Consider the following 26,319-nt stretch of genomic DNA (forward strand, 5'->3'; position numbering starts at 1 on the left):
TTCCCCTTGGCAGGATGGGGGCTCCCGAGGTCTGTGGGCTGCCGGTGCTGGGCTCACGGGCATCTCGGTGTGTTCCCCCAGGCACTGTGGCCATCTGGAACCTGCCCACCAAGTCCCTGCTGCAGCGCGTGCGGCAGCCCGATGGCTCCCTCAAGATCTACCCCTTCAGGTGCTTCCTTGCCCACGACCATGCCGTCAGAAGCATCGAGTGGTGCAAAGTCAACAGGTGAGCAGTGGGCCGGGCAGGGGCAGCTGGTGCCTGCCAGGGAGGGGCCCAGCCTGGCTAGGGAAGGCCCTACCCCCATGGGGTTGGGGGGAAGTGTTACCTGTTGGGGAGGGCGTGAGGGTCAGGCGTCTGAGCTGGCCCTGAGGTGCTGGCTCCCAGGGGGGATGGGGAGGTGGCCCAGGGCTCTTGGGGTGTGGGGGCGCGGGGCTCTGAGCACTGCTCCTCTTCTGGCTCTCAGCAACTTTCTGGTTACGGCGGGGAATGACCGGAAGATCAAGTTCTGGGACCTGCGGCGTCTCTATGAACCCATCAACAGCATCAAGCGTTTCCTGACCACCGAGATCACCTGGCTGCTGCCCTACAATGGCGTCACTGTGGCCCAGGACAACTGTTACGCCTCGTGAGTGACCCTCCCCTGGGGCTGGGCCTGGGGGCTCCCTGCATTGCCCTCGCCCGAGCCCAGTGCTGCCTGGCCCCTGGGGTCTCACTCGCTCTCTCTTGCAGGTATGGACTGTGTGGAATCCACTATATTGACGCCGGCTACCTGGGCTTCAAGGCCTACTTCGTGGCCCCTCGCAAGGGGACTGTGTGGGTAAGAGCTGGTGGTGAGAGGGTTCAAGGTCCCTGGGTGCTTGGGGCCAGCTGTGCCCCGTAGCCCTTGGGGGGCTGCCAGCTCCTGCACTCTGCTGGGTGTGGCTCTCGGGGACACGCTGTGCTGCCTGGAGCAGGGCCCCTGGCTCCCACGTCCCCCACTCGGTTCTGAGCCTGCGGCGGGGTGGAGCCGGGACCCCGCTGCCCGCGGGGTTTCCCGTTCCCCTTTCCTGGCCAGCTAGGGACAGCCCAGGCCCTGCCACATGGGCACCCCTCTGACTTGGCAGCTGGGGCCCCTCTGTCTCGGAGCAGGGCTTGCACTGAGAGCTTTGCTCCCGTCTCCCTCGGTAGAGCATCTCCAGCTCCGACTGGCTGAACGCTGTGGCGGCCGGGGACATCACCGGGGAGCTGCTGGCCGCAGTGCTGCCCGACCTGGCCATGAACCCGCTCAACATCAAGCGGCCCTCGGAGCGCAGATTTGTAAGTGTCTCTCTCCTTGAGGGAGCAGCCCAGTGGGCTGAGGGCATGGCTCTGGGTGAATTGCATGTGAGGGCGGGCGGGGGCCATGGGGCTCAAGGGCTGAACTGGGTGGAGGGACTGGAGAGTTGGGTGGGCAAGTGGCTTGACAGAATGGGTCCATGGGGCTGGAGGCAGTGGGATGGAGGGGATGTGGGGGTGAGCGGCTGGGAGGACCATGGGGCTGGAGGCAGTAGTGCATGAGGGGCTATGGGGCACAAGGCAAGTACAGGACTATGTTCCTGTCCACCTCAACCATGGCAGCCCAGGATGCCCCCACAGCCCTGGGAGCAAGGGGCCCATGGGAGCCGTGTGTTCGGGCAGGGCTGGGTGCAGGGGTGTGCTCGGGCCGCGCTGCGGGGGCCTGAGTGAATAAAGGGGCCAGACGTGTTAATGTGACCTGGTCCCCGTCCAGCCCTGACCTGGGGGGAACAAGGTATCCAGAGGCCTCGGCCTGGGGTGTCCGTGGCCCCACCCATAATGACCTCTGACTAAGGAACAGCTGGCGGGCCCCAGCAACAAGGAAACCTTCCTAGGGCTTTAATTGAACCACTCTCTCCTGGCCCCTGGAGAGGCTGGGAAGGGAAAGCTCCTGGTAAGACAGTCCCTTGGCTGGTCTCAGAGCCAGAGCTGCCCAGGTGTGGGGCCAGGGTTCAGCTTGTGGGGTGGCAATGTCCTCTTGGCCCCTTTCTGGCTTCCCTGGTCAGGAACCTCTCAGGATCAGGACCAGGACGAGGGCCCGGGGGGCAGCAAGGACAGCGCCGCTCTCTCCGCCATTCCTACAGCTGTTCTGGATCCCCACGGCTCTTCCTGTGCCAGCCCCCCAGCGGTGGGGGGAGCAGCCCATCCCCTCATTACTGTGCCCCGTGTTGTTACCTTCCAGTGCCCCAGCTCTGTCAGCGTCGTCCCTGGCCCTTGGTTTGGCCCCGCTCAGCGCCCGCAGCCGAGGCACGGACCGGAGTCACAGGGCCCCATTGTCACCCCAGACCGTGCTCCCATGGGGGACAGCCTGCCCCAGCCAAGTCCCTGGGGGTGGGAGCAGCATGGCCCTGCCCTCAGGACGTGTCTCCTCCCCCAGCCCATCTACAAAGCAGATCTGGTGCCCTGCAGCTCTGCGGGAGGCGAGGAGCCAAGGCCGAAGACCCGGACCTACAGCGAGATGACAAAGGATCACTGCCTCCGCTTCCAGGACACAGACCTGGTACCGGCGCCGGCTGGACAACCGGGGAGCCCCTTTGTCTCCCCCCTCCTGTGTGTGTGGGGAGCTCTCTGCTCCCCTCACCCCTCCTGTGTGTGGGGGGCTCTCTGTGCAGATGGGGAAGCTGGGGCCAGCAGGCCCCTGGCCGAGTTGTGAGCGGAATCCAGCTCTGTTGAGTGCCAGTCCAGAGCGCTACCCACAAGGCCGCATGGCCTATAGACCCCCCCCAACCCCTCCCAGCCCATGGGCCTGCTGGGGCTGTGCGGGCTGGCTGGGTGCCCCACAGTGCTCCGAGCTGTGGGTCTCTCATGCCAAGTGGACTGTGAGAGCTCAGGCCACTGTGTTCATGGCTAGCTGGGGCCCAAGAGCTGGGGGAGTGGCTGCACCCATTGGCAGACACCCACCCTGGCCCCAGTTTGCCCTTCCCAGGGGCCCAGTTCCAGTGTCCTGCTCACTCTGTACCTTACCCCCCAGCGCAGCTTCCAAAACTTCTTCAGCCGGGAGCCCACGCGCAGGATGCACGAGCAGGAGGTGAAGGCCGAGCTGAGCCTGGACCGCATGCAGCTGGAGTCCATCCACAAGGTGAGCGCCGGCCTGCAGCCCTGTGCTGGGAAGCCTGGCCGCCCCTGCCCCCGCCATGCCAAGGAAGCCCGGCTCCCCCGCTGGTCTCCCTTCACCCCCGCTGTGCTGGAGCGGCCCAGCCCCCCCACCTGTACCCCTTCACCCCACCATGCCAGTCCCAGCAGGATCTCCAGGTGCTCTCCCTGCACTGGCTCCTACAGCCTCACAGCGGGGGGAGTGCTGGGGGGTGGGACTGGACCCCAGGGCGCTTGGGGGCAGGATCCCCCTGGGCTGCAGCAGGAGCCCATTGCAGGATGCTGGGCTAGCCCTTGCCACCCGCTGCCTGCCCTCCCTCCTCTCAGAGCCGGTCCGCAGTACTGAGGTGGAGATGAAGAGCATGTGGGGCAGGGGCTGGGAAGGGGGCAGGAGACCTGAAGCCTCGGCGTTGTTGAGCCCCCCCCCAGCGCAGGGGCCCAGGACACGCTGCAGTGGCATCCCTGGGGGCAGCCCGCGGGAGGGCCGTGCAGCAGGTCTGTCTGTCTCATAGGGCGGGGGGCAGCCTCGAGGCCCCGTGAGCAGCCCAAAGGAGGAGCTGCGCCCCTTGTTCTGGTCAGACGAGTGCTGCTCAGACCTGCTGCTGCGGCAGCTGGTGACGCCCCCCGGCCCCCACCCCTCTGAGCTCCGCCCCCTCGCAGGCCCCGCCTGATTCTCCTCTCCCGGCAGGTTCGCTTCAGCCCCAACCTGGACTCTCACGGCTGGCTGGTGTCGGGTGGCCAGTCGGGCATCGTGCGGGCTCACTGCCTGGTGGGGCTCACCTCCCCTGTGGGCCACAAGCTGCTCCAGGAGTGCCGAGCCCAGTTCAGCGCCATGTACAGGGACAGGCCGGAGAGCCCCAGCTCCGCCGAGCACAGCCTCCTGCAGGAACAATAGCCGCCCGGCCGGAGTCCTGGCCCGGATGCTCCATGCCGCAGCGCCTCCCGGGGGGGTCCCCAGGCCTGGGGGGAGATGCCCAGCAGCCCAGCCAGGGTCCCGCCTCCAGCCGCTCAGGCTCGGGACCGGTTCAGTGCATCATGTGGCCTGCCAGCTCCCAGCCCATCTGTCCCCCGCGGGATGGGCTGAGAGCCATGGGCGGCATGCTGGCTGGCCGGCCGGGCAATCGCTGTGGATAGCCCCTTCGGCTGTCTGCTTGACCCAGCTTGTGAGCTGGGGTGGGTGGACCTGTGCAGGGGCCTCTCACCCAACTGGGGGCGGGGGGGGTGCTGCTCTGCAGCGGCCCCTCACCCAGCCTGGGGGGGAGGGGGGTGCTGATGCTCTGTGCAGGGGCCCCTCCCGCAGGCGATGCCCTGTGTGTAGCATTGTGGTTTTGTACCTGTTGCTGTCTGGTCGTGTGCCTGGCTCCCAGCGTCCGGCTTCAGGCCCCTCCTGCCGACCTGGGCGCAGGGTACTGTGGGCACCGCATGGGGAGGCTGCAGAGCAGCTGTTGGGCCGGGCCCAGGCTGTACGGGCAGCACCTCGCACCCAAGCCAGGAGCCAAGAACTCGCTCACATTGAGCCTCTGTGATCTTAACTGTTCAATAAAGTGTTTGTTTTTTAAAGGGTCTGTGTGGTTTCCTTCTCCTTGGGGCAGGAGGGACGGGGGATGGGTGGGGCGCTGCGAGGGACTGGTAGGGAGCAGTGGGGGGCATTAGATGTGGGGGCCGGATGGGGCTGGTAGAGAGCAGGTGGGGGGCATGGTGTAGGCAGGACGCTGGGCAGGTCTGGTAGGGAGTAGGTGGGGGGCACAGGGTGGGGGGCACTGGATGGGGCTGGTAGGGAGCAGTGGCGGGGGAACTGGGCAGGTAGGGAGCAGGCAGGGGGTACCGGTTGGGGTTGGTAGGGAGGTGGCGGGGGACACAAGGTGGGTGGGGTGCCATGTGGGGCTGGTAGAGACCAGGTGAGGGGCACCAGATGGGGCTGGTAGGGAGGAGGCGGGGTGGGACGCTGTGTGGGGCCGGTGGGGAGCAGGCAGGTGGTGGGCACAGCTCCATGTGGGGCTGGTGGGGAGCAGGTGAGAGAGTGCCATGTGGGGCTGGTGGGAGGGTGCAGTGTGGGGCTGACGGGGAGCAGTGGTGGCCAGCACATTCAGGGTCTGACTTGCGATCGGGTGATGGCGGAAGAGTCCCCTGGCTTGCACATGGTGGCGGTGGGGCCCAGGGATGGGCAGGAGTCTGCCCTGGTGCCCCAGGTCTGGTCAGTGCCCCACTGCAGGAGGCCCTTGTCCTTGCTTCAGCCCCTGACTCGAGGCTCCGGCTCGGCCCCAGGGCAGGGGGTCGTGGCCCGCCTGGCCCCGGCTCGTGTTGGCTACTGGCCTGGCGGTGTCTGTTCCCAGCGGAGATCCCCTGCCCCACAGCTGGGCCCCACTTGCTGCCTTGTCCTCTGAAAGGCCAGTTGCCTGGTCCGCCAGCGAAGGGCAATGCTGGGGGCCCCCGGGTCTCCGTCACAGAGCCGGGCCGACTGGCTGGCACAGGGCAGGTTGTGCCCCACCCCGCTAGGCACATGAGCCCCCTACCCCCCCACCCCATCCTGGGCTGCGTGTAGCCAGCGCAGCCCACAAACAGCAGCGAAGACCATGGGGGGCTTGTCTGAGGGCGACCGTTTATTGGAGTCCTTGGTGGTGTCTCCTCGGCCTTACAGTTTGGACGCCGGTTTCCTCACCCCAGACAGGCACAGACAGACCCACAGACAGACACGGACGCACGGCACGGGGTGACGGACACCAACACCCCCCGCGGGGCGACACTGACCAAGCCGTGACATGGGCTGGGGGCAGCGCGGCAGGGGGCTCGGCAGTACCTTGGCGGGGGGGGCGTGCGAAGCAAAGCGGGGGGCGTGCAGGGGGCAGGGGGGCCCTGAGCCAGCCCCCTCCCTGGCTTGTTCAGGGAACCACAACTGCTGCCATCACAGCAGCCGAGGGGGGTTCCTGGCTTGGGCCTGTTGGCCCCTCCTAGGGCAGGGCAGCGCCCGGCACTTTCTGGGATCCCAGGCCAGAAGGGTCCATTGTCCTCTCGTCTGAGCCCCTGCATCTCGCAGGCCCGCGACCTGCCCCAGGGCCGAGCTGTTAGAAGAACATCCCCTCTGGAGTGAAAAAATCCACCAAGACCCTGGAGAAATGGTTCCCATGGGTAATTCCCCCCGCAGCATTCAACATTTACATCTTCTCTCCAGTCTGTGTCTCGCTTCAGCTTCCAGCCCTGGCCCCGTTCCACCTCCTTGGCTAGACTAGGAGCCGGGTGTTAAATATTTGTTCCCCATGTCGGCACTTCCAGCCTGGGCTCAAATCATCCCTTCACCTTCTCTTTGCTGGAGTCTATCGTTATCGGGCAGGTTTTCTAATCCTTTAATCATTCTCCTGAGTCTTCTCTGACCCCTCTCCAGTTGATCAACCTCCTTCCAGAACTGTGGGCACCAGACCTGGACGAGGGATCCCAGCAGTGGTCGCACTGATACCAGATACAAAGAGAAAGTAACCACAACTTCTACTCGAAATTCCTCTGCTTGTGCACCCCAGGGTCACATTAGCTTTTTTGGCCACAGCATTGCACTGGCAGCTCATGTTACAATGTAAGAATGGCCAGACTGGGTCAGAGCAAAGGTCCATCTGGCCCCGTGTCCTGTCTGCCGACAGTGGCCAGTGCCAGGTGCCCCAGAGGGAACGAACAGAACAGGGAATCGCCCAGTGATCCATCCCGTTGCCCATTCCCAGCTCCTGGCAAGCAGGTCTAGGGACGCCCCAAACAAGGCGTAGTGCCCCTGACCATCTTGGCTGATGGATCTGTCCTCCAGGAATATATCTAATTCCTTTCACAACATCCCCTGGCAAGGAGTTCCACAGGTTCGCTGTGTGTTGTGTGAAGAAATACTGCCTTTTGTTTGTTTTCAACCTGCTGCCTAGTAATGTCATTGGGCGACCCCTAGTTCTTGGGTTATGAGGAGTCAATCACACGTCCTTTTCTACTTTCCCCACGCCTGTAGTGGTTTTAATGACCTCTATCGTCTCCCCCTTCGTCGTCTCTTTTCCACACTGAACGGTCCCAGTCTTAATCTCTCCTCAGACCCAGCCTGCTCCATGCCCCTCACCGTTGTTGTTGCCCGTCTCTGTGCTGGTCTCGGTTGTAACACAGTCTGTCCCTCTTGAGCTGGGCCACCAGAACTGCACGCAGGGCTCCCGGTGCGGGCGTCCCATGGATTTATCCAGAGGCATCATGGTATTTTCTGTCTTCTCCATCCCTCTCCTGATGGTCCCCAGCAGCGCTGGCTTTTTTCGAGGGCTGCTGCCATGGTGTTGGCCAGGAGCCAGTCCCGCAACTCTGCCGCCTGCTTTGGATGGAACGAGAGCGCTCTGGGCCAAAGGGGCCCGAGCGGGGCCCGCACAAGGCCTCACTCCTGGCCGGTGGCTGTGGCTCAGCCTGCAGCAGGTGGGATGCCGGGGGCTGGGCTTTGCCTGCCCAGCTGCTTCCCTGGCCTGGGCACTGCCAGCAGGAATCCAGCTTCCTTGTCCACTTCCCCTCCCCACCAGCATGGGGGCCACACCCCCTCTTGGGTCACGCCCCATTCTCTGCAGCCCCGTAAGGTGTAAGGAAACTTCTGCGTGGGTCTGTCCTGCTCCCCACAGAGCTCAAGGGGGGCTGGCGGTTGCTGCAGCTCCTGGCCCCTGGCCCCGTTCTGGCAGCACAGGGGGCTTTGAGCGAGGGGCTCTGTGGGAATCCAGCCCCCTGGTCATGCTGCATGACCCAGGGCTCCCGGCCCCACCAGCGGCTCAGTCGGGGTTTGGCGGAGGGCAGGCAGACACGGGGCCATGGATCAGGCAAAGGGAGGGGGCCAGGCCTGGCCGTGAGTGGGGGCAAAGCCAGGAGCTGCATTTGCCCTGGCTGGGAGAGGCCCCTGGGTAGGGACTGCAGGGTGGGGGTGGGGGGCACGGGACAGCCCCTCTGCCCTAGCCTGGTGCTGCGGCCCCACCCTATCAGTGGTGCTGGCAGGGGGCTGCCAGGGAGGGGTTCCACGCAGGGAGCCTGCGTGGGGGCAAATACCCCTCTCTGGGGGTCCTGGTAGCCCCCACCCTGCAGTCAGCTGGGTGCGGCAGGGAGCACGACAGACAGTGCAGGCCTGCCCCAGGGGACTGTAAGCCAGCCCCAGCCCCCCCTGGGGACCAGGCCCCTGCTGCTTAGAGGGCTGGAGATCTTTCAAAGCTCGCCCTGAGCCCAGGAGCCGCCCCCACCAAGGCACGGCTGGGCTGCAGCGGGCAGGATGGGGCCGTCCGGCTCCCTAACTCCCCACACAGCTGAGGGGCCCTGCGGCAGAGTCAGCTGCAGTAACTAGTGGCCTGATGCTGCCTTGGGACAAGTCTTGGGTGCCCCATCTCAGAAAAGCTAGACTGGCCTTGGAAACGGTTCAGAAAAGGGCAACACAAATGGTGAGGGGTCTGGAACAGCTCCGTATGAGGGGAGATTAAACAGACTGGGACTCGTCTGCTTGGAAAAGAGACGACGAAGGGGGGAGATGATCGAGGTCTATGAAATTCTGACCAGTGGGGAGAAAGTAGATAAGGATGTGTCATTTACTCCTCATAACCCAAGAACTAGCGGTCACCCAATTAATTACTAGGCAGCAGGTTTAAACAAACACAAGGAAGTATTTCTTCACACAACACACAGTCAACCTGTGGAACTCCTTGCCAGGGGATGTTGTGAAGACCAAGACTAGAACAGGGTTCAAAAAGAGCTAGCTACGTCCATGGAGGACAGGTCCATCAGGGGGCCGGGATGGGCAGGGCTGATGCCGCTGTTTGCCAGGAGCTGGGAATGGGCGACGGGAGGGATCACTGGGTGATTGCCTGGTCTGTTCACTCCCTCTGGGGCCCTGGCCCTGGCTGGAGACAGGACATTGGGCTAGAGGGACCTTTGGTCTGGCCCAGTGTGGCCGTTGCTCTGTAAGGAGCAGGAGAGAACAACGGGCATCTGGCGGTGACCGGGGGTGCAGGGCCCCTGCAATGTAGCAGCAGCTGTGGGAGCAGCCCCAGAGCAGAGCCGCCCCAGTCCTGGGCCAGGGGGCAGGGAGTGTGACACTCTCACCCTGCAGGGGGCGCTCTGCATCGCACCCCACTGCACAAAGACAGGCTGCCTGAATGGGCACCGGGGCGACGGCTCCCCCTTTCCCGAGAGCTCGGCAGAGGCAGACGGGGAGAACGGGCCCAGCATGGCCCCTCTGCCCTGGCAGTGGGGGCAGGGCAGCTCCAGCAGTCCCATGGCTCTCTCCCACCCGGTGGGGCGCAGCCCCTGGGGCAGTGTGGGTGGGGCTCTTGGCACAAGGTACCTTGGCCCTTGCGCCCCATTGGCAGTAGAAAGAGAGCCAAGACCAGGGCCTGATGGGGCAGCCCCACAGCCCGCTGGCTGCACGTGGGGGCCCGCCGGGCAGAGCGGAGGCTGGGGGCTGGGGCGTCTCCCTCTCTGGTGCCAGGTGCCGCGGGCCCGGTGCTCAGTCCCGGGGGTCCTGGCACTGGCGGCAGGTGGCCATGTCCTCCAGGTACCGCTCCACCTGTACCGTGCACGAGACGAAGCCAAAGGTCCTCTGCAGCTGGGCGGTGGCTTCCTGCAGCACGTCCTCCATGTCCGCGCCGGCATCTGCAGGCAAAGGGGGCAGCCCAGCCCCGTGTGAGCATCTCCTGGGGGCGGGGCCTGCAGGGACCATGTGCGGGGGGCGGGGCCTGCAGGAACCAGGTACTGGGGAGGCGGGGCCTGCAGGGACCAGGGGGGCGGGGCCTGCAGGAACCAGGTACTGGGGAGGCGGGGCCTGCAGGGATCACCTACCGGGGGCAGGGCCTGCAGGGACCATGTACGGGGGGGGGGGGGGGCCTGCAGGGACCATGTGGGGGGGGGCAGGGCATGCAGGGACCATGTACGGGGGGGGGGCAGGGCCTGCAGGGAGCACATGCCAGGGTGGAACATGCACGGAGCCCATCCCTGGTGGCGGTGGGGGGCAGGGACCCCGTTCTGGTGTGTGGGGGGGTGCCCCACAGCTGGCGCCCAGCCACTCTGGTGGGAGGGGTTGGGGGGGGCACTCACCGACTGCCACGTGCACAGACACCACGTGGTGGCTGAGGGTCAGGGCCCAGAGGTGCAGGTTGTGGGCGTCCTTCACATCCTTCACGGCCAGTAGCACGTCCTTCACCGCGGTGAACTCGATGCCCCGCGGCGCCCCTGGGGCCAAGCAGGGAGGGTGAGGCCTGGCACTGGGGCAGCCCAGCTCCGGGGGGCTCAGGCAGGCAGCTCCCCCAGCCTGGCAGGGCTCCAGCCCTGGCACAGGGGCACCCCAGGGCTCTCTGGAGATGCTGCTCACAGCCTGGGGGTCGGGGTGGGTGGAGGGGAAGCCAGAGCGGAGCTGGAGCAGGCTGTGGGGGCCAGGCTGTCCCTGGGGAGGCCCCATGGCACTGGCAGGCGTAGGGGGCAGGAGATGCACCCAGAGCGGGGGCATTACGCGCAGCTGGAATGGGCTGGAGAGTGCTATGTGCATGGGGAGGCCTGTGCTGGGCTCAGGGATCACTGGGTGGCCAGGACCTCGGGGCTGCCCCCTGCCAGAGCTAGGGTGAGGCATGTCCCCCCCAGCACTGGCAGGAACATTCCAGGGCCAGGCTGCCCACGTCCTCCCATTGCCCAGCCCGGCGGTGGCCAGGTCCTCAGAACTCAGGCCAGACGGGCCCATTGGCCCCCTGGCTCCCACCAGCAGAGCCCCTCGTCCACGACCCCGCCCTGAGCCCGGGAACCTGCGTTGGGCTAACGCGTCGGCCTGGAAAGCAGCCAGGAGCCGCCTCAGGCACTGGTGCCCTGGGCTGTTTGGGCCCGTGGGTCACTGCCCTGGGGTTAACACATGGGCCCGCTGGCCAATGGACTGGCTGGCATCAGTTTCCGGCCACCGGATTTTGCTACACCCTGGCCCCAGTTTAGAAAGCCCCATAGCAACCAGGCTTTTCTCCCCATGCTGGTGGGACGTGTATGCACCCTATGTGTGCCTCAGTTTCCCTCTGCACTTTGCATTGCTGCCCAGTGGCTGCAGCAGGGTTGCCAGCACTGGGGGGGTGGGGCGGAGCAGGAGCTGTGCCGTGTTATTGGGGGTCATTAAGGGCTGGCTGGAGCCGACCCATGTCGATGACACTGCCCAGAACATTCCCACCCAGCAAAGCTCCAGAGGAAGGAGATTTCCCATGCCCAGCTCTCGGCAGGGAAGCCAAGCCAACACCCCAGATCAAGAACAAAGGGAAAGGTGTCAGGGTTAAATGCTATCCTCCACATAGACCCCCGACCTCTCACCTGGGACTGAGAAAGGAGAGAGAGAGAGAGCCTGAAATGGAGTCCATAGCAGCTTGGCTGGCTGATTGCACTGGCTTGGCCAACTGGACTATGGCTTAATCTTTGTTTCTCTGTGCTAACTTCAGGACTTCTTGATGCTGTGTCCAGGTGACTAATAAACCCTGCTCTGTTTGGAAAACACTGCCTGGTGTCACTGCAAAGCCTAGCCGGGGTGTATCAGTCCCTGAGATGTGGGTAGGAGTCTAGCTCAGCTGGACAGAGCTCAATGCATGAAGCAGGAGTGCTGGAGCCCAGAGGCTCAGGTGGGGACGTGGAGCACCCATGGGAGCCTGCAACAGCCTGTGCCAAGCCGGGGGTCGCTTCACTCCTGAGGCTTGGTGACAGGCTGACAGGCTGCTGGGGGTGTGGCACTAGAGGGGTATTGGGGGGGGGCAAGGAGTGATTGCTGGGGGGGGGGGCTGGTTGCTGGCGGGATGGTGGGTTGATTGCTGTGGGGGCAGGATGTCGGGGTGATTGCTGGGGGGCTGTTGGGGTGATTGCTGGGGGTAGGGGTGATTGCTGGGGGGCTGTCAGGGTGATTGCTGGGGTTGGGGGTGATTGCTGGGGGGCTGTTGGGGTGATGCTGGGGGAGGCGGGTTGTCAGGGTGGTGCTGGAGGTGGGGGGTGATGCTGGCAGGATGTTGGGATGATGCTGGGGGGCTGTTGGGGTGATGCTGGGGGAGGAGGGTTGTTGGGGGTGATTGCTGGGGGGCTGTCGGGGTGATGCAGGGGGAGGTGGGTTGTCAGGGTGGTGCTGGGATGGGTTGGGTTGATGCTGGGGGACAGCTCTCGTGGGGCGGGGGGGAATTGCTAGGGGAGCCCGAGAGGTGACCAGCAGCTGGGACAAGCACTGCCTTTGAGCGACACAGGGCTCAGCTGGGCATGCCAGACCCACACCCATGCCACAGCAGCCTGGCTTGTGTCCTAACCTTTGCTTCTTGGTGCTGCCCTAAAGCCACCCCAGGCTAGGGCAGGCGACTAGAAACCCACCCGTGACAAGGGCGAGTTTTCTGTGCTCTTTTTATGATGCCTAGGTGTGCCTCAGTTTCCCCGGTATGTTGCATTGTTCCCCAGGGTGGGGCAGGGGTGCGGTTGGCTTGCAGGGCAGGCTAAGAGCCCGAGGTGGGCGTCACCTCTCTGCTGGGTGGAATGAACAGCGTCAGCCCAGCGCTGGCTGATCGAGGGGCCCAGAGACCCATCGCCAGCTCCAGCGACTCCTGGCTCAAGGCTCAGCGAGGGGCTGGGCAGAGAGGTGGGAGGGGTCCCCGGGGGCTCTGCAGGAAGCTAAGGGCTCTCATCTGGGAACTGACTGAGGAAGGCAGTCAGAGACACGGCCCGAACATGGGATCTGTGACAGCGGGGCTGGGCGCTGGGCTGCCCAGACTGGCCTCACTTTAACATTCAGCTCTCTGGCTACACCACGGGCGTCTGCTGACGTGTGCCAGGTGGCTAATAAACCCGCCTGTCCGCCTGCCCTTTGAGAGTGTCACCGCAGACGCTGGGCGAAGGGCACTGAGCCCTGACGGTCTGTCCCAGACTCACTGCCCAGAGCTTCCGGGGTGGGGCAGGGGGCTGCAGGCCCAGGGGCCCAGTCTCAGGAGGCGGTGAGACCACGTGGCCCACCCTGGGGGAAGAGCGAGACCCCGGAGGATCTGGGTCACTGCAGGGCTCCTCCCAGAGACTGTTCCCAGGCTGGGGCATAGCCCAGCCCTGTGCATCCCTGTCATGAGTATAAAGGGAAGGGTAAACACCTTTAAATCCTGCCTGGCCAGAGGCAAAACCCTTTCACCTGTAAAGGGTTAAGAAGCCAGGATAACCTCGCTGGCACCTGACCAAAATGACCCATGAGGAGACAAGATACTTTCAAAGCTGGAGGGGGAGAAACAAAGGTTCTCTCTGTCTGTGTGATGCTTTTGCTGGGACCAGAGTAGGAACGCAGGTCAGAACTCCTGTAAAGGGCTAATAAGCGATCTAGTTAGGTATGTGTTAGATTCTGTTTTGTTTTAATGGCTGGTAAAATAAGCTGTGCTGAATGGAATGGATATTCCTGTTTTTGTGGCTTTTTGTAACTTAGGGTTTTGCCTAGAGGGATTCTCTATGTTTTGAATCTAATTACCCTGTAAGGTATTTACCATCCTGATTTTACAGAGGTGATTCTTTTTCCTTTTCTTTAATTAAAATTCTTCTTCTTCTAAGAACCTGATTGATTTTTCATTGTTCTTAAGATCCAAGGGTTTGGGTCTGTGTTCACCTGTACAAATTGGTGAGGATTTTTATCAAGCCTTCCCCAGGAAAGGGGGTGTAGGGCTTGGGGGGATATTTTTTGGGGGGAGACATTTCCAAGTGGGCACGTCCCCTGTTCTTTGTGTAACACTTTGGTGGTGGCAGCGTTTAACCTAAGCTGGTCAGAATAAGCTTAAGGGGTCTTTCATGCAGGTCCCCACATCTGTGCCCTAGAGTTCAGAGTGGGGAAGGATCTTTGACAATCCCTGACAGGTGGTGGGTGCGGTGGGATGCTGAGTGCACCAGTGGTGTTGTGCTGTAAGTGATGTGCGGCAGGAAAACAAGCGTAGTCAAAGGAAACAAGAAAATGGCGTGTAAGCACCTCCCTGAGGGGGACGTCGCAAGCCTGTGCAGGGGCAGGGAGAGACGTTACGTGTGCGGCAGCTCAATAAGGGGCAGCTGGTTGCACGGCTGGAGGACGGTCAGTCCGAGAAGCAGGTTCCAGGCCCAAGTGGGGTTCCCAGCGGGTCCGAGAGTGACAGAGGCAGCAGCCGGTCCTGGTTCGCCCTCGATGGATTTGGTGGAGTAGGAGCTGAGAGCGAAGGGGCTCCGGCTGGAGCAACAGAGGCTAGCAGCCCGTGAGAAGCAGCGAAAAGATGAGGAAGAACCAGGAGAAGCAGCGGAAGCGTGAACGGGGGCTGGAGAAGCCGAGGGGTGAGAGGACCCACAGTATTCTTGTCAGCAAGTTAAAGAAGTATGGGCTGGATGAATGCACTATAAGGTGGGTAGAAAGTTGGCTAGATTGTCGGGCTCAACGGGTAGTGATCAATGGCTCCATGTCTAGTTGGCAGCCGGTGTCAAGTGGAGTGCCCCAGGGGTCGGTCCTGGGGCCGGTTTTGTTCAATATCTTCATAAATGATCTGGAGGATGGTGTGGATTGCACCCTCAGCAAATTTGCGGATGATACTAAACTGGGAGGAGTGGTAGATACGCTGGAGGGGAGGGATAGGATACAGAGGGCCCTAGACAAATTGGAGGATTGGGCCAAAAGAAATCTGATGAGGTTCAACAAGAATCATAGAATCATAGAATATCAGGGTTGGAAGGGACCTCAGGAGGTCATCTAGTCCAACCCCCTGCTCAAAAGCAGGACCCATCCCCAATTAAATCATCCCAGCCAGGGCTTTGTCAAGCCTGACCTTAAAAACTTCTAAGGAAGGAGATTCCACCACCTCCCTAGGTAACGCATTCCAGTGCTTCACCACCCTCCTAGTGAAAAAGTTTTTCCTAATATCCAACCTAAACCTCCCCCACTGCAACTTGAGACCATTACTCCTCGTTCTGTCATCTGCTACCATTGAGAACAGTCTAGAGCCATCCTCTTTGGAACCCCCTTTCAGGTAGTTGGAAGCAGCTATCAAATCCCCCCTCATTCTTCTCTTCTGCAGACTAAACAATCCCAGTTCCCTCAGCCTCTCCTCATAAGTCATGTGTTCCAGACCCCTAATCATTTTTGTTGCCCTTCGCTGGACTCTTTCCAATTTATCCACATCCTTCTTGTAGTGTGGGGCCCAAAACCGGACACAGTACTCCAGATGAGGCCTCACCAATGTCGAATAGGGCTGGGGTTCTTGAACAGTCTCTGGGAGGAGCCCTTCAGTGACCCAGACCCCCAGGGTCTCGCTCTTCCCCCAGGGTGAGCCACGTGGTCTCACCACCTCCTGAGACTGGGCCCCTGGGCCTGCAGCCCCCTGCCCCACCCTGGGAGCCCTGGGCAGCAAGTCTGGGACAGGCCCTGGGGGAGACGTGTCCTCTCCTCAGGGATCACTGCCCGTCGCCCAGTGTCTGCAGGGCCACTCGCCCTGCGCTGTGAAACCAGGCGGGTTTTAGTCACCTGGCACACGGCCCAGGCAGCCCCTTGGGTGGCCCAGAGAACTGACGGTTACAGCCCAGCCCAGCTGCAGTGACCCCCATGGTTCGCACTCTGTCTGTCTCTCCATCCAACCTCCTTGGTCAGACTCCAGGTGAGAGCCCGACTCCTTGCAGCCCCCAGCTCTTAACCCCCCACTGCCCCAGGCCTTTGTTCCTGAGCTGGGGGATGCAGCTCGGCCCCCTGCGGAGGGGTGGGACCATCCATGGTGGTTGGTTGCCAGGTGTCCACATCCCAGCCATTGGATCTGCCCTTCTCTTCTCAAGAGCTGCATGGAGATGGAACTTAAGGGCCCAGGCCGCCAGGCGCCATCCACACCTGTGTCTTCACCTGCCCCAGAGCCCCCAGACCTTCCCACCTGCTGAGGAACAGTGCCCCGCACATGGGAAACTGAGGCACACACAGTCTTCATAAACATATTACAGAAAATTCCCACTTCGTCCCACTCACCCCCAGACCCACAGGGGAACTGTGAGTTCCATGGTCTCAGGTGTAACCTCAGCTGGATGCTGTGCCCGAGGGAGCCAGTGTAACCCACACACTTCCTGGGTGTGGGGTTCTGCCTCCTCGAGTGGCCCCGAGACCACTTAGAGAGAGAGAAAAGAAGTCTGACCCACAGCCTTAGCTAAGCGCCAGGTGGCTCTTAGCTCATGCGGTGGAGGCTCATGCCTTAAGCACCAGAGGTCCCCGGTTCGATCCCACCCACCAACAACCGGGGTCCACTGGCGTTACACCAGCCTGGCCTGCCCTTGCTTGGGGGCCAGAGGCAGAGCTGTGTCTTGTGATGGCTGAGAGCCTGGCTGAGCGTGGGGAGCCCTGGGCAGGGTGAGGGCCAGATGGGTTTGTCCTGCCCAGGGGTGAGAGAGGACCCAGCAAAGGGTAAAGCTGCTGGAGGCCGATGCTGGTAGACCCGGTGCCACGACTGCAGGCATAGCTAAGAACTGACAAACTCGTAGCTGGCACCCAGACCGGTCCTCGGACTGAGGAGGCGGTGAGGGGTTTACTCCGTGACATGCTGTATTACTCTCCCTGGTGATGTTCGTTCTGCCCATGTGACACCAGCCACGGAGACAGTCCTACCCCGCCCCACACCCACTCAGGAGGGTGCTCAAACGGCAAGCAGGCCACCATTAGCCAAGCTTTGTTAAGTCCCCCCTGAGCCCCTGGAGACGTGCAGCAGCCTCGGCCCACCCTTGGCAGGCTGGAAGAGGGAAATAAAAAACACGATGTGAAGATTTTTCATCTCGTCCCTGTCTAAGCCCGCATCAGAGTGGCCAGACGGGGTCAGACCAAGGGTCCGTCCGGCCCCGTGTCCTGTCGGCTGACAGCGGCCAGCGCCCGGTGCCCCAGAGGGAGTGAACCGAACAGGTTCTCTCTCCTGCCATCCATCTCCACCCTCGGACAAACAGAGGCTAGGGACACCATTCCTTACCCATCCTGGCTAATAGCCATTAATGGACTTAACCTCCATGAATTTATCCAGTTCTCTTTTAAACCCTGTTATAGTCCTAGTCTTCACAACCTCCTCAGGTAGGGAGTTCCACAGGTTGACTGTGCGCTGCGTGAAGAAGAACTTCCTTTTATTTGTTTTAAACCTGCTGCCCATTCATTTCATTTGGTGGCTCCTAGTTCTTATATTATGGGAACAAGTAAATAACTTTTCCTTATTCACTTTCTCCACCCCACTCATGACTTTATAGACCTCTATCCTATCCCCCCTTAGTCTCCTCTTTTCAAAGGTGAAAAGTCCTGGCCTCTTTAATCTCTCCTCATATGGGACCCGTTCCAAACCCCTAAGCATTTTAGTTGCCCTTCTCGGAACCTTTTCTGACACCAGTCTATCTTTTTTGAGATGAGGAGACCACATCTGTATGAAGTATTCAAGATGTGGGCGTACCATGGATTTATATAAGGGCAATAAGATATTCTCCCTCTTATTCTCTGATGATTCCTAACATCCCGTTTGCTTTTTTGACGGCCACTGCACACTGCGTGGACGTCTTCAGAGAACTATCCACGATGACTCCAAGATCTTTCTTGAGTGGTAACAGCTAATTTAGACCCCATCATTTTATATGTAGAGTTGGGATTATGTTTTCCACTGTGCATTACTTTGCATTTATAAACAGTGAATTTCATCTGCCATTTTGTTGCCCAGTCGCCCAGTTTAGTGAGATTCCTTTGTAACTCCAAAGCAGACTACAAAGAGTGAACTATCTTGAGTAGTTTTGTATCATTTGCAAATTTGGCCACCTCACTGTTTACCCCTTTCTCCAGATCATTTATGAATATGTAGAATAGGACTGGGCCCTGTCCAGACCCCTGGGGGACACTGCTATTTACCCCTCTCCATTCTGAAAACTGACCATTTATTCCTCCCCTTTGTTTCTGGTCTTTTAACCAGTTACTGACCCATGAGAGGACCTCCCTCTTATCCCATGACAGCTTATGAGCCTGTGGTGAGGGACCTTGTCAACGGCTTTCTGGAAATCTAAGTACACTATATCCACTGGATCCCCCTTGGCCACATGCTTGTTTCCCCCCTTACAGAATTCTAGCAGATTGGTGAGGCCCGATTTCCCTTTACAAAAACCATGTTGACTCTTCCCCAACAAATTGTGGGTTCAAACTTCCCCAGGATGTTGGTTAAAGGGACCGTGCTCAGTTCAGTCGTGACGGGGAAAGAGATATTTGTACAAAGGGGGAATTTTCTGTACTATTTTTTATAAATGCTACGTGTGCCTCAATTTCTCTCATACTTTGCCACCCAGCAGGGACTCAGAGGGGTGATGGCTTGGGACGATCTGTCGAGGGTGTTGTGGGGAGCAGAGGGGCGGGTTGTTGGGAGGTCAGAGGGGGGTTTGGGGTGATCTGTGGGGGGGGTTGTGGGGAGCAGAGGGGCAGGTTGTGAGGAGGTTGGGGGTTTGGGGTGATCGACATTGGTGAGGCCTCATCTGGAGTACTGTGTCCAGTTTTGGGCCCCACACTTCAAGAAGGATGTGGATAAATTGGAGAGAGTCCAGCGAAGGGCAACAAAAATGATTAAGGGTCTAGAACACATGAGTTATGAGGAGAGGCTGAGGGAGCTGGGATTGTTTAGTCTGCAGAAGAGAAGAATGAGGGGGGATTTGATAGCTGCTTTCAACTACCTGAAAGGGGGTTCCAAAGAGGATGGATCTAGACTGTTCTCAATGGTAGCAGATGACAGAACGAGGAGTAATGGTCTCAAGTTGCAGTGGGGAAGGTTTAGATTGGATATTAGGAAAAACTTTTTCACTAGGAGGGTGGTGAAACACTGGAATGCGTTACCTAGGGAGGTGGTAGAATCTCCTTCCTTAGAGGTTTTTAAGGTCAGGCTTGACAAAGCCCTGGCTGGGATGATTTAACTGGGAATTGGTCCTGCTTTGAGCAGGGGGTTGGACTAGATGACCTTCTGGGGTCCCTTCCAACCCTGATATTCTATGATTCTATGATCTGTCAGGGGGGTTGTGGGGAGCAGAGGGGCAGGTTGTGGATAGGTCAGGGGGGGTTGTGCGGAGGTCAGAGGGGGGTTTGGGACGTTTTGTTGGGGTGGGTTATGGGGAGGTCAGAGGGGGTGTTGTGGGAAGGTCAGAGGGGGGTTTGGGATGATCTGTTGGGGGGGTTTGGGGTCATCTGTCGGGGGGTTCTGGGGAGCAGAGGGGCGGGTTGTGGGGAGGTCAGAGGGGGGTTTGGGACGATCTGTTGGGGGGGTTGGGGTGATCTGTCGGGGGGGTTCTGGGGAGCAGAGGGGCGGGTTGTGGGGAGGTCAGAGGGGGGTTTGGGACGATCTGTCGGGGTGGGTTGTGGCTGCCGTAGCTCAGAGTAATTCTGGTTTTCACAACAGAGAATCTGCCCAGCTCCCCGTTCCCTTTTCAGTGAGACCCTTTGCCAAGCAACCCTGCCCTGGCCCCCAGCCCCACTGCCCCTGCCCCCCGGTCTGCCCCTGCTCCCCAGCTCTGCCCGTCCCCTGGCTCTGCATCCAGCTTCCCCTGCCCCATGACCCCTGTCCCTCAGCCTGACCCTGGCCCTGCCTGCTCCCCTTGCCCAGCAGCAGCAGCCTCTGCCCCCAGCCCCGTGAGCCCCCCTGGCACCATACCCGCTGTGCCCCCTCCCAGCTCACCTTCCATGAGGACCCGGAAGACGTCCCTGAGGATGGTGATGGTGGAGCCCAGCACGAAGACGGAGAAGAGGAAGGTGCTGACGGGGTCTGCAATCTTGTACCGGGGCTGCAAGGGGCATGGTTGGGGTTACACCTGGGCAGCCAGCGAATCCCCAGAGCCGCACGACCTCCCAGCCCCACCCAGTGAGGGGTCAGACCTAGGAGTGGAACCCAGGAGTCCCTGGCCCAGCCCCACTGTCCCCTCAAGCTGGGTGGGGGGGCGCACAGAGGAAACGAGGCAGCAGAGGGCAGAGCCCAGCATAGGGAGCTGGCATATGGCTCTTCCTTGGGGCTGAGCACCAGGGTCCCAGCGAGGGGGCCTGTGGGGATCTCAGTCTATTTCCCCTGGGCAGGTCCTGTCTCCCCACAGCTCACGGGCAGCACCCAGCCCCAGAGAGCCCTGGGACAGGCAGGAGGTGTATGACGTTATTGACATGAACTGGGACCGTATAGATCATTGTTGCAACCAAGGTCCTGTCGTGGCACCAAATCTTATATAAAGGGGGTCAAATGAGGTGTCTCAGACGAGGTGATGGTTGGCTGGTTAGGATTGTGCTGTCTGGATGTGGGTATCATTTTGTAGTGGAAGTTACGAATATTGGCTCTGTCCTGTCTGTGGTTCAAACTTGTGCTCTGCTTCCGGGGGACACCCCAGACACGTTGGCCTCAGCTCTGCCCAGCCTGCTGGACGGCCCATTAAGGACCATCAGGGACACAACTGACCCTCTGAGAGAAGGCAGACGCGCCTGGGGACTCGGCCAGGTAGGCAGGGCCCTGCCTAGGGACTGAACTCTGAGGTGTTTCCAGGCCATGGGATGGGCAGCTTGTCCTTGGGACACAGAAAGAAAGGCCACATGGCAAGAGACTGTAAAAACCTGCTGCAGCTCCTCCAGCTTGTCTTCAGTCCTGCTTCCGACCTCTGGAGGGACTTGGCTACACTGAAGCTCTGAATCAAGGACTGAAAGACCCCTCCCAGCTGGGGATGTTCTCCAGAGACTGGATTTGAACCTGCTGTTTATTCCATCGCTGCTGCAAGCCTGAGCCAAGCACTTGGCCATCGCTGTGTGTCATTGATTCCATTTCACCAACTCTAGCTCTCGTCTCTCTCTTTTATGAATAAACCTTTAGATTTTAGATTCTAAAGGATTGGCAACAGTGTGATTTGTGGGTAAGATCTGACTTGTATATTGACCTGGGTCCGGGGCTTGGTCCTTTGGGATCGAGGGAACCTTTTTCCTTTTACTGGGGTATTGGTTTCCATCACCATTTATCCCCTTAACGAGGGGCACTGGTGGAGATACTGGGAAACTGAGTGTCTAAGGGAATTGCTTGTGTGACTTATTGGCCCCAACCGTCTCCTGGGCTCAGGTGAGAGGCTCAGGTATCATCCCTCAAGTGAAGTCACCCCCTGCTATCCCAGCACCATCCAGCACCAATGCAGACAGTCCCAGTAAACCTCCCACGCAACATTCCCAGGTCAAAACTCCCCACTCCCTGCTCCGTCACAGACTTGTGGTTAGCCAGCGGGGTGAGACCAAAGTCCTCCCTGGCTGGCTGGTTCGGTGCCTTAGAGGTGGAGAAACCCCAGCCTGGGGCTGTGACTGCCCTGCTCTAAGCGATTTGTCCTGACGTGACACTCTCCTTCGTGTCCTGCCAGAGGCACCATCCTTCCAAGGTGCAGTGCAGGGTCACTGGCCTGCTGCCACCTGGGACAGAGCAGCTCCCACTCCAGGAGCTCAGGGCAGGGCAGGGCTAGAGACAGGGGCTGGCCAGAGCCTCGGGCCACAGAGCAGGGCACACAAGTGTCTGTGTGAAGTGGGCACACGCAGGAGGGGTAGGTGGCCCCACAGAGGGAGGGACCTGGGAAGAGGGGCAGGAGAGGGAAGGCTGCGGTTAGTGGGGGCGCAAGGCAAGGGAGGGAGGGACGCGGTTAGCGGGGGCGCGAGGCAGCGAAGGGAGAGATGCGGTTAGTGGGGGCAGGAGAGGGAAGGCAGCAAAGGGAGAGATGTGGTTACGGGGGCAGGAGAGGGAAGGCAGCGGAGGGAGGGACGTGGTTAACGGGGGCGCAAGGCAGCGGAGGGAGAGATGCGGTTACGGGGGCAGGAGAGGGAAGGCAGCGGAGGGAGGGACGCGGTTAGCGGGGGCGCGAGGCAGCGAAGGGAGAGATGCGGTTACGGGGGCAGGAGAGGGAAGGCAGCAAAGGGAGAGATGTGGTTACGGGGGCAGGAGAGGGAAGGCAGCGGAGGGAGGGACGCGGTTAGCGGGGGCGCGAGGCAGCGAAGGGAGAGATGCGGTTACGGGGGCAGGAGAGGGAAGGCAGAGGAGGGAGGGACGCGGTTAGCGGGGGCGCGAGGCAGCGAAGGGAGAGATGCGGTTACGGGGGCAGGAGAGGGAAGGCAGCAAAGGGAGAGATGTGGTTACGGGGGCAGGAGAGGGAAGGCAGCGGAGGGAGGGATGCGGTTAGCGGGGGCGCGAGGCAGCAAAGGGAGAGATGCGGTTACGGGGGCAGGAGAGGGAAGGCAGCGGAGGGAGGGACGCGGTTAGCGGGGGCGCGAGGCAGCAAAGGGAGAGATGTGGTTACGGGGGCAGGAGAGGGAAGGCAGCGGAGGGAGGGACGCGGTTACGGGGGCAGGAGAGGGAAGGCAGAGGAGGGAGGGACGCGGTTAGCGGGGGCGCGAGGCAGCAAAGGGAGAGATGTGGTTACGGGGGCAGGAGAGGGAAGGCAGAGGAGGGAGGGATGCGGTTACGGGGGCAGGAGAGGGAAGGCAGCAAAGGGAGAGATGCGGTTAGCGGGGGCGCGAGGCAGCAAAGGGAGAGATGTGGTTACGGGGGCAGGAGAGGGAAGGCAGCGGAGGGAGGGACGCGGTTACGGGGGCAGGAGAGGGAAGGCAGCGGAGGGAGGGACGCGGTTAGCGGGGGCGCGAGGCAGCGAAGGGAGAGATGCGGTTACGGGGGCAGGAGAGGGAAGGCAGCAAAGGGAGAGATGTGGTTACGGGGGCAGGAGAGGGAAGGCAGCGGAGGGAGGGATGCGGTTAGCGGGGGCGCGAGGCAGCAAAGGGAGAGATGCGGTTACGGGGGCAGGAGAGGGAAGGCAGCAAAGGGAGAGATGCGGTTAGCGGGGGCGCGAGGCAGCAAAGGGAGAGATGCGGTTACGGGGGCAGGAGAGGGAAGGCAGAGGAGGGAGGGATGCGGTTAACGGGGGCGCGAGGCAGCGAAGGGAGAGATGCGGTTACGGGGGCAGGAGAGGGAAGGCAGCAAAGGGAGAGATGCGGTTAGCGGGGGCGCGAGGCAGCAAAGGGAGAGATGCGGTTACGGGGGCAGGAGAGGGAAGGCAGAGGAGGGAGGGATGCGGTTAACGGGGGCGCGAGGCAGCGAAGGGAGAGATGCGGTTACGGGGGCAGGAGAGGGAAGGCAGCAAAGGGAGAGATGTGGTTACGGGGGCAGGAGAGGGAAGGCAGCGGAGGGAGGGATGCGGTTAGCGGGGGCGCGAGGCAGCAAAGGGAGAGATGCGGTTACGGGGGCAGGAGAGGGAAGGCAGCAAAGGGAGAGATGCGGTTAGCGGGGGCGCGAGGCAGCAAAGGGAGAGATGCGGTTACGGGGGCAGGAGAGGGAAGGCAGAGGAGGGAGGGATGCGGTTAACGGGGGCGCGAGGCAGCGAAGGGAGAGATGCGGTTACGGGGGCAGGAGAGGGAAGGCAGCAAAGGGAGAGATGCGGTTAGCGGGGGCGCGAAGCAGCAAAGGGAGAGATGCGGTTACGGGGGCAGGAGAGGGAAGGCAGAGGAGGGAGGGATGCGGTTAACGGGGGCGCGAGGCAGCGAAGGGAGAGATGCGGTTACGGGGGCAGGAGAGGGAAGGCAGAGGAGGGAGGGACGCGGTTAGCGGGATGCCAGGCAGCGCAGGGAGGGACGCAGTAGAAGCAGGCCTGAAGTTGTTCACTTCGTACCTCCACGTAGATGATGGTGGCAGCCGTCAGCACCCCGAGACTTTGCAGCAGGTCCCCCACCACATGTACGAAGGCGGCACGCACGCTGGTGCTGCCGGGCAGGGGGCTTCCAGGGGGTGCGCAGCCAGGACTCTCCTCCATCTTCTCATAGCCCCGGGCGTGGCTGTGGCCCGTGACCGACTGGTGCAGGATGTAGGCCATGCTGGAGGGAAGTGGGGAGCCTGAGCCAACCGCGGGCGGACACAGAGCCCCAAGGGCCGCGGCACCAACAGATCCCAGAGCCCCTCCGCCCGCCCGCTCCCTACCCCAGGCCAGATGTGTGGCATCACCAGGGCAGGCACAGGGGGGAATGGGCAAGGTGGATGGGCATTGACTGCGGGGCTGGGCAGAGAAGGAACAGGCCAGGTGGAGGGGTGTGGATGGGAGGGGTGGGCAGAGGCAGGAATGGGAGAGGTCTGGGGGGCTGTGATCAGGGGCTGGGCACAGGCAGGAATGGGAGAAGTGAGGGGGCTGTGATTGGGGGGCAGGGATGCTCTGTACTTCGGGGAAACACCCAGCACCCCCCATGTTCATCCTTGTAAAATGATTGTGTGGGATCCAATGCAAAGTTTGTCATGTCGGGTGTCTTCGGAAGGCTCACGATGCACTGAGGCATCACACTGGCCTAGGCAGCAATAAAGGATCTGTTGGACTCTCGAGGGAGTCACCCCCCCTTCCCTTGGTCAGTTTGGGACTGCGATGAGGTAATGCTCACCTGACTCTGAAGGGGGTGGGGGGGCAAAGCCAAGAGGGAAGAAAGGACATGATAAAAGGGAGAGACGTTTGCCATGCTCTCTCTCGCTTCCACCTACATCTACAGACACCAAGCGACTGAATGGACTGAATGGATAATGGAGTTTCCATTATCTTTGAAAACTCGTGGCGAACCGGGGAAGTCCCAGATGACTGGAAAAAGGCTAATGTAGTGCCAATCTTTAAAAAAGGGAAGAAGGAGGATCCTGGGAACTACAGGCCAGTCAGCCTCACCTCAGTCCCTGGAAAAATCATGGAGCAGGTCCTCAAAGAATCAATCCTGAAGCACTTGCATGAGAGGAAAGTGATCAGGAACAGCCAGCATGGATTCACCAAGGGAAGGTCATGCCTGACTAATCTAATCGCCTTTTATGATGAGATTACTGGTTCTGTGGATTAAGGGAAAGCAGTGGATGTATTGTTTCTTGACTTTAGCAAAGCTTTTGACACGGTCTCCCATAGTATTCTTGTCAGCAAGTTAAGGAAGTATGGGCTGGATGAATGCACTATAAGGTGGGTAGAAAGCTGGCTAAATTGTCGGGCTCAACGGGTAGTGATCAATGGCTCCATGTCTAGTTGGCAGCCGGTATCAAGTGGAGTGCCCCAAGGGTCGGTCCTGGGGCCGGTTTTATTCAATATCTTCATAAATGATCTGGAGGATGGTGTGGATTGCACTCTCAGCAAGTTTGCAGATGACACTAAACTGGGAGGAGTGGTAGATACGCTGGAGGGGAGGGATAGGATACAGAAGGACCTAGACCAATTGGAAGATTGGGCCAAAAGGAATCTGATGAGGTTCAATAAGGATAAGTGCAGGGTCCTGCACTTAGGACGGAAGAACCCAATGCACAGCTACAGACTAGGGACCGAATGGCTAGGCAGCAGTTCTGCAGAAAAGGACCTAGGGGTGACAGTGGACGAGAAGCTGGATATGAGTCAGCAGTGTGCCCTTGTTGCCAAGAAGGCCAATGGCATTTTGGGATGTATAAGTAGGGGCATAGCGAGCAGATCGAGGGACGTGATCGTTCCCCTCTATTCGACATTGGTGAGGCCTCATCTGGAGCACTGTGTCCAGTTTTGGGCCCCACACTTCAAGAAGGATGTGGATAAATTGGAGAGAGTCCAGCGAAGGGCAACAAAAATGATTAGGGGACTGGAACACATGAGTTATGAGGAGAGGCTGAGGGAGCTGGGATTGTTTAGCCTGCAGAAGAGAAGAATGAGGGGGGATTTGATAGCTGCTTTCAACTACCTGAAAGGGGGTTCCAAAGAGGATGGCTCTAGACTGTTCTCAATGGTAGCAGATGACAGAACGAGGAGTAATGGTCTCAAGTTGCAGTGGGGGAGGTTTAGATTGGATATTAGGAAAAACTTTTTCACTAAGAGGGTGGTGAAACACTGGAATGCGTTACCTAGGGAGGTGGTAGAATCTCCTTCCTTAGAGGTTTTTAAGGTCAGGCTTGACAAAGCCCTGGCTGGGATGATTTAACTGGGAATTGGTCCTGCTTTGAGCAGGGGGTTGGACTAGATGACCTTCTGGGGTCCCTTCCAACCCTGATATTCTATGATTCTATGAAGCACTGATCAAAGGGGAGAGCCTGGCTGAGGGGCAACCAGCCAGCCTGCGGTGAGAAGCATCTAAGTTTGTAAGGGCACGGAAAGTGTTAAGATCAGCTTAGAATGCGTTTTGCTTTTGTTTCATTTGACCAGATCTGACTTGTTGTGCTTTGATTTATAATCACTTAAAATTGATCTTTATAGTTAATAAGTTTGTTTGTTTA

General features: G+C 60.3%; 2 protein-coding genes across 4 annotated transcripts in view; one reads left to right on the forward strand and one right to left on the reverse strand.

Annotated features, from left to right (window-relative positions):
* The window catches only part of GTF3C2 (general transcription factor IIIC subunit 2), a 30,787-nt gene extending 26,680 nt beyond the window's left edge, over positions 1–4,107 (forward strand). The window contains exons 13-19 of the mRNA XM_078851930.1: positions 82–226; positions 465–626; positions 731–818; positions 1,169–1,297; positions 2,412–2,684; positions 2,886–3,113; positions 3,816–4,107. Of these exons, the coding sequence (XP_078708056.1) occupies positions 82–226; positions 465–626; positions 731–818; positions 1,169–1,297; positions 2,412–2,684; positions 2,886–3,113; positions 3,816–4,022 (1,232 nt within the window). The 3' untranslated portion in view covers positions 4,023–4,107. The remainder of the gene's footprint in view (positions 1–81; positions 227–464; positions 627–730; positions 819–1,168; positions 1,298–2,411; positions 2,685–2,885; positions 3,114–3,815) is intronic.
* Positions 4,108–5,712: 1,605 nt separating this feature from the next.
* SLC30A3 (solute carrier family 30 member 3) overlaps positions 5,713–26,319 on the reverse strand; it is a 36,614-nt gene continuing 16,007 nt past the window's right edge. Inside the window, exons 5-9 of one of the 3 annotated variants that reach the window (XR_013635523.1) lie at positions 23,747–23,948; positions 19,765–19,870; positions 10,190–10,324; positions 9,441–9,748; positions 6,489–6,571 (exon numbers count right to left, since the gene is read on the reverse strand). Coding sequence is in view for 2 of the 3 variants with exons in the window: in XM_073335437.2 (XP_073191538.1) it covers positions 6,405–6,571; positions 10,190–10,324; positions 19,765–19,870; positions 23,747–23,948 (610 nt within the window). In the remaining variant the exon portion in view is untranslated. Of the gene's footprint in view, positions 9,749–10,189; positions 10,325–19,764; positions 19,871–23,746; positions 23,949–26,319 lie in introns of all 3 variants that reach the window. The other 2 variants (XM_073335437.2, XM_073335439.1) reach the window with 2 other exon arrangements.

The sequence above is a fragment of the Lepidochelys kempii genome, chromosome 3 (genome assembly GCF_965140285.1).
Source record: "Lepidochelys kempii isolate rLepKem1 chromosome 3, rLepKem1.hap1, whole genome shotgun sequence".
In the NCBI taxonomy this organism is placed as follows: domain Eukaryota; kingdom Metazoa; phylum Chordata; order Testudines; family Cheloniidae; genus Lepidochelys; species Lepidochelys kempii.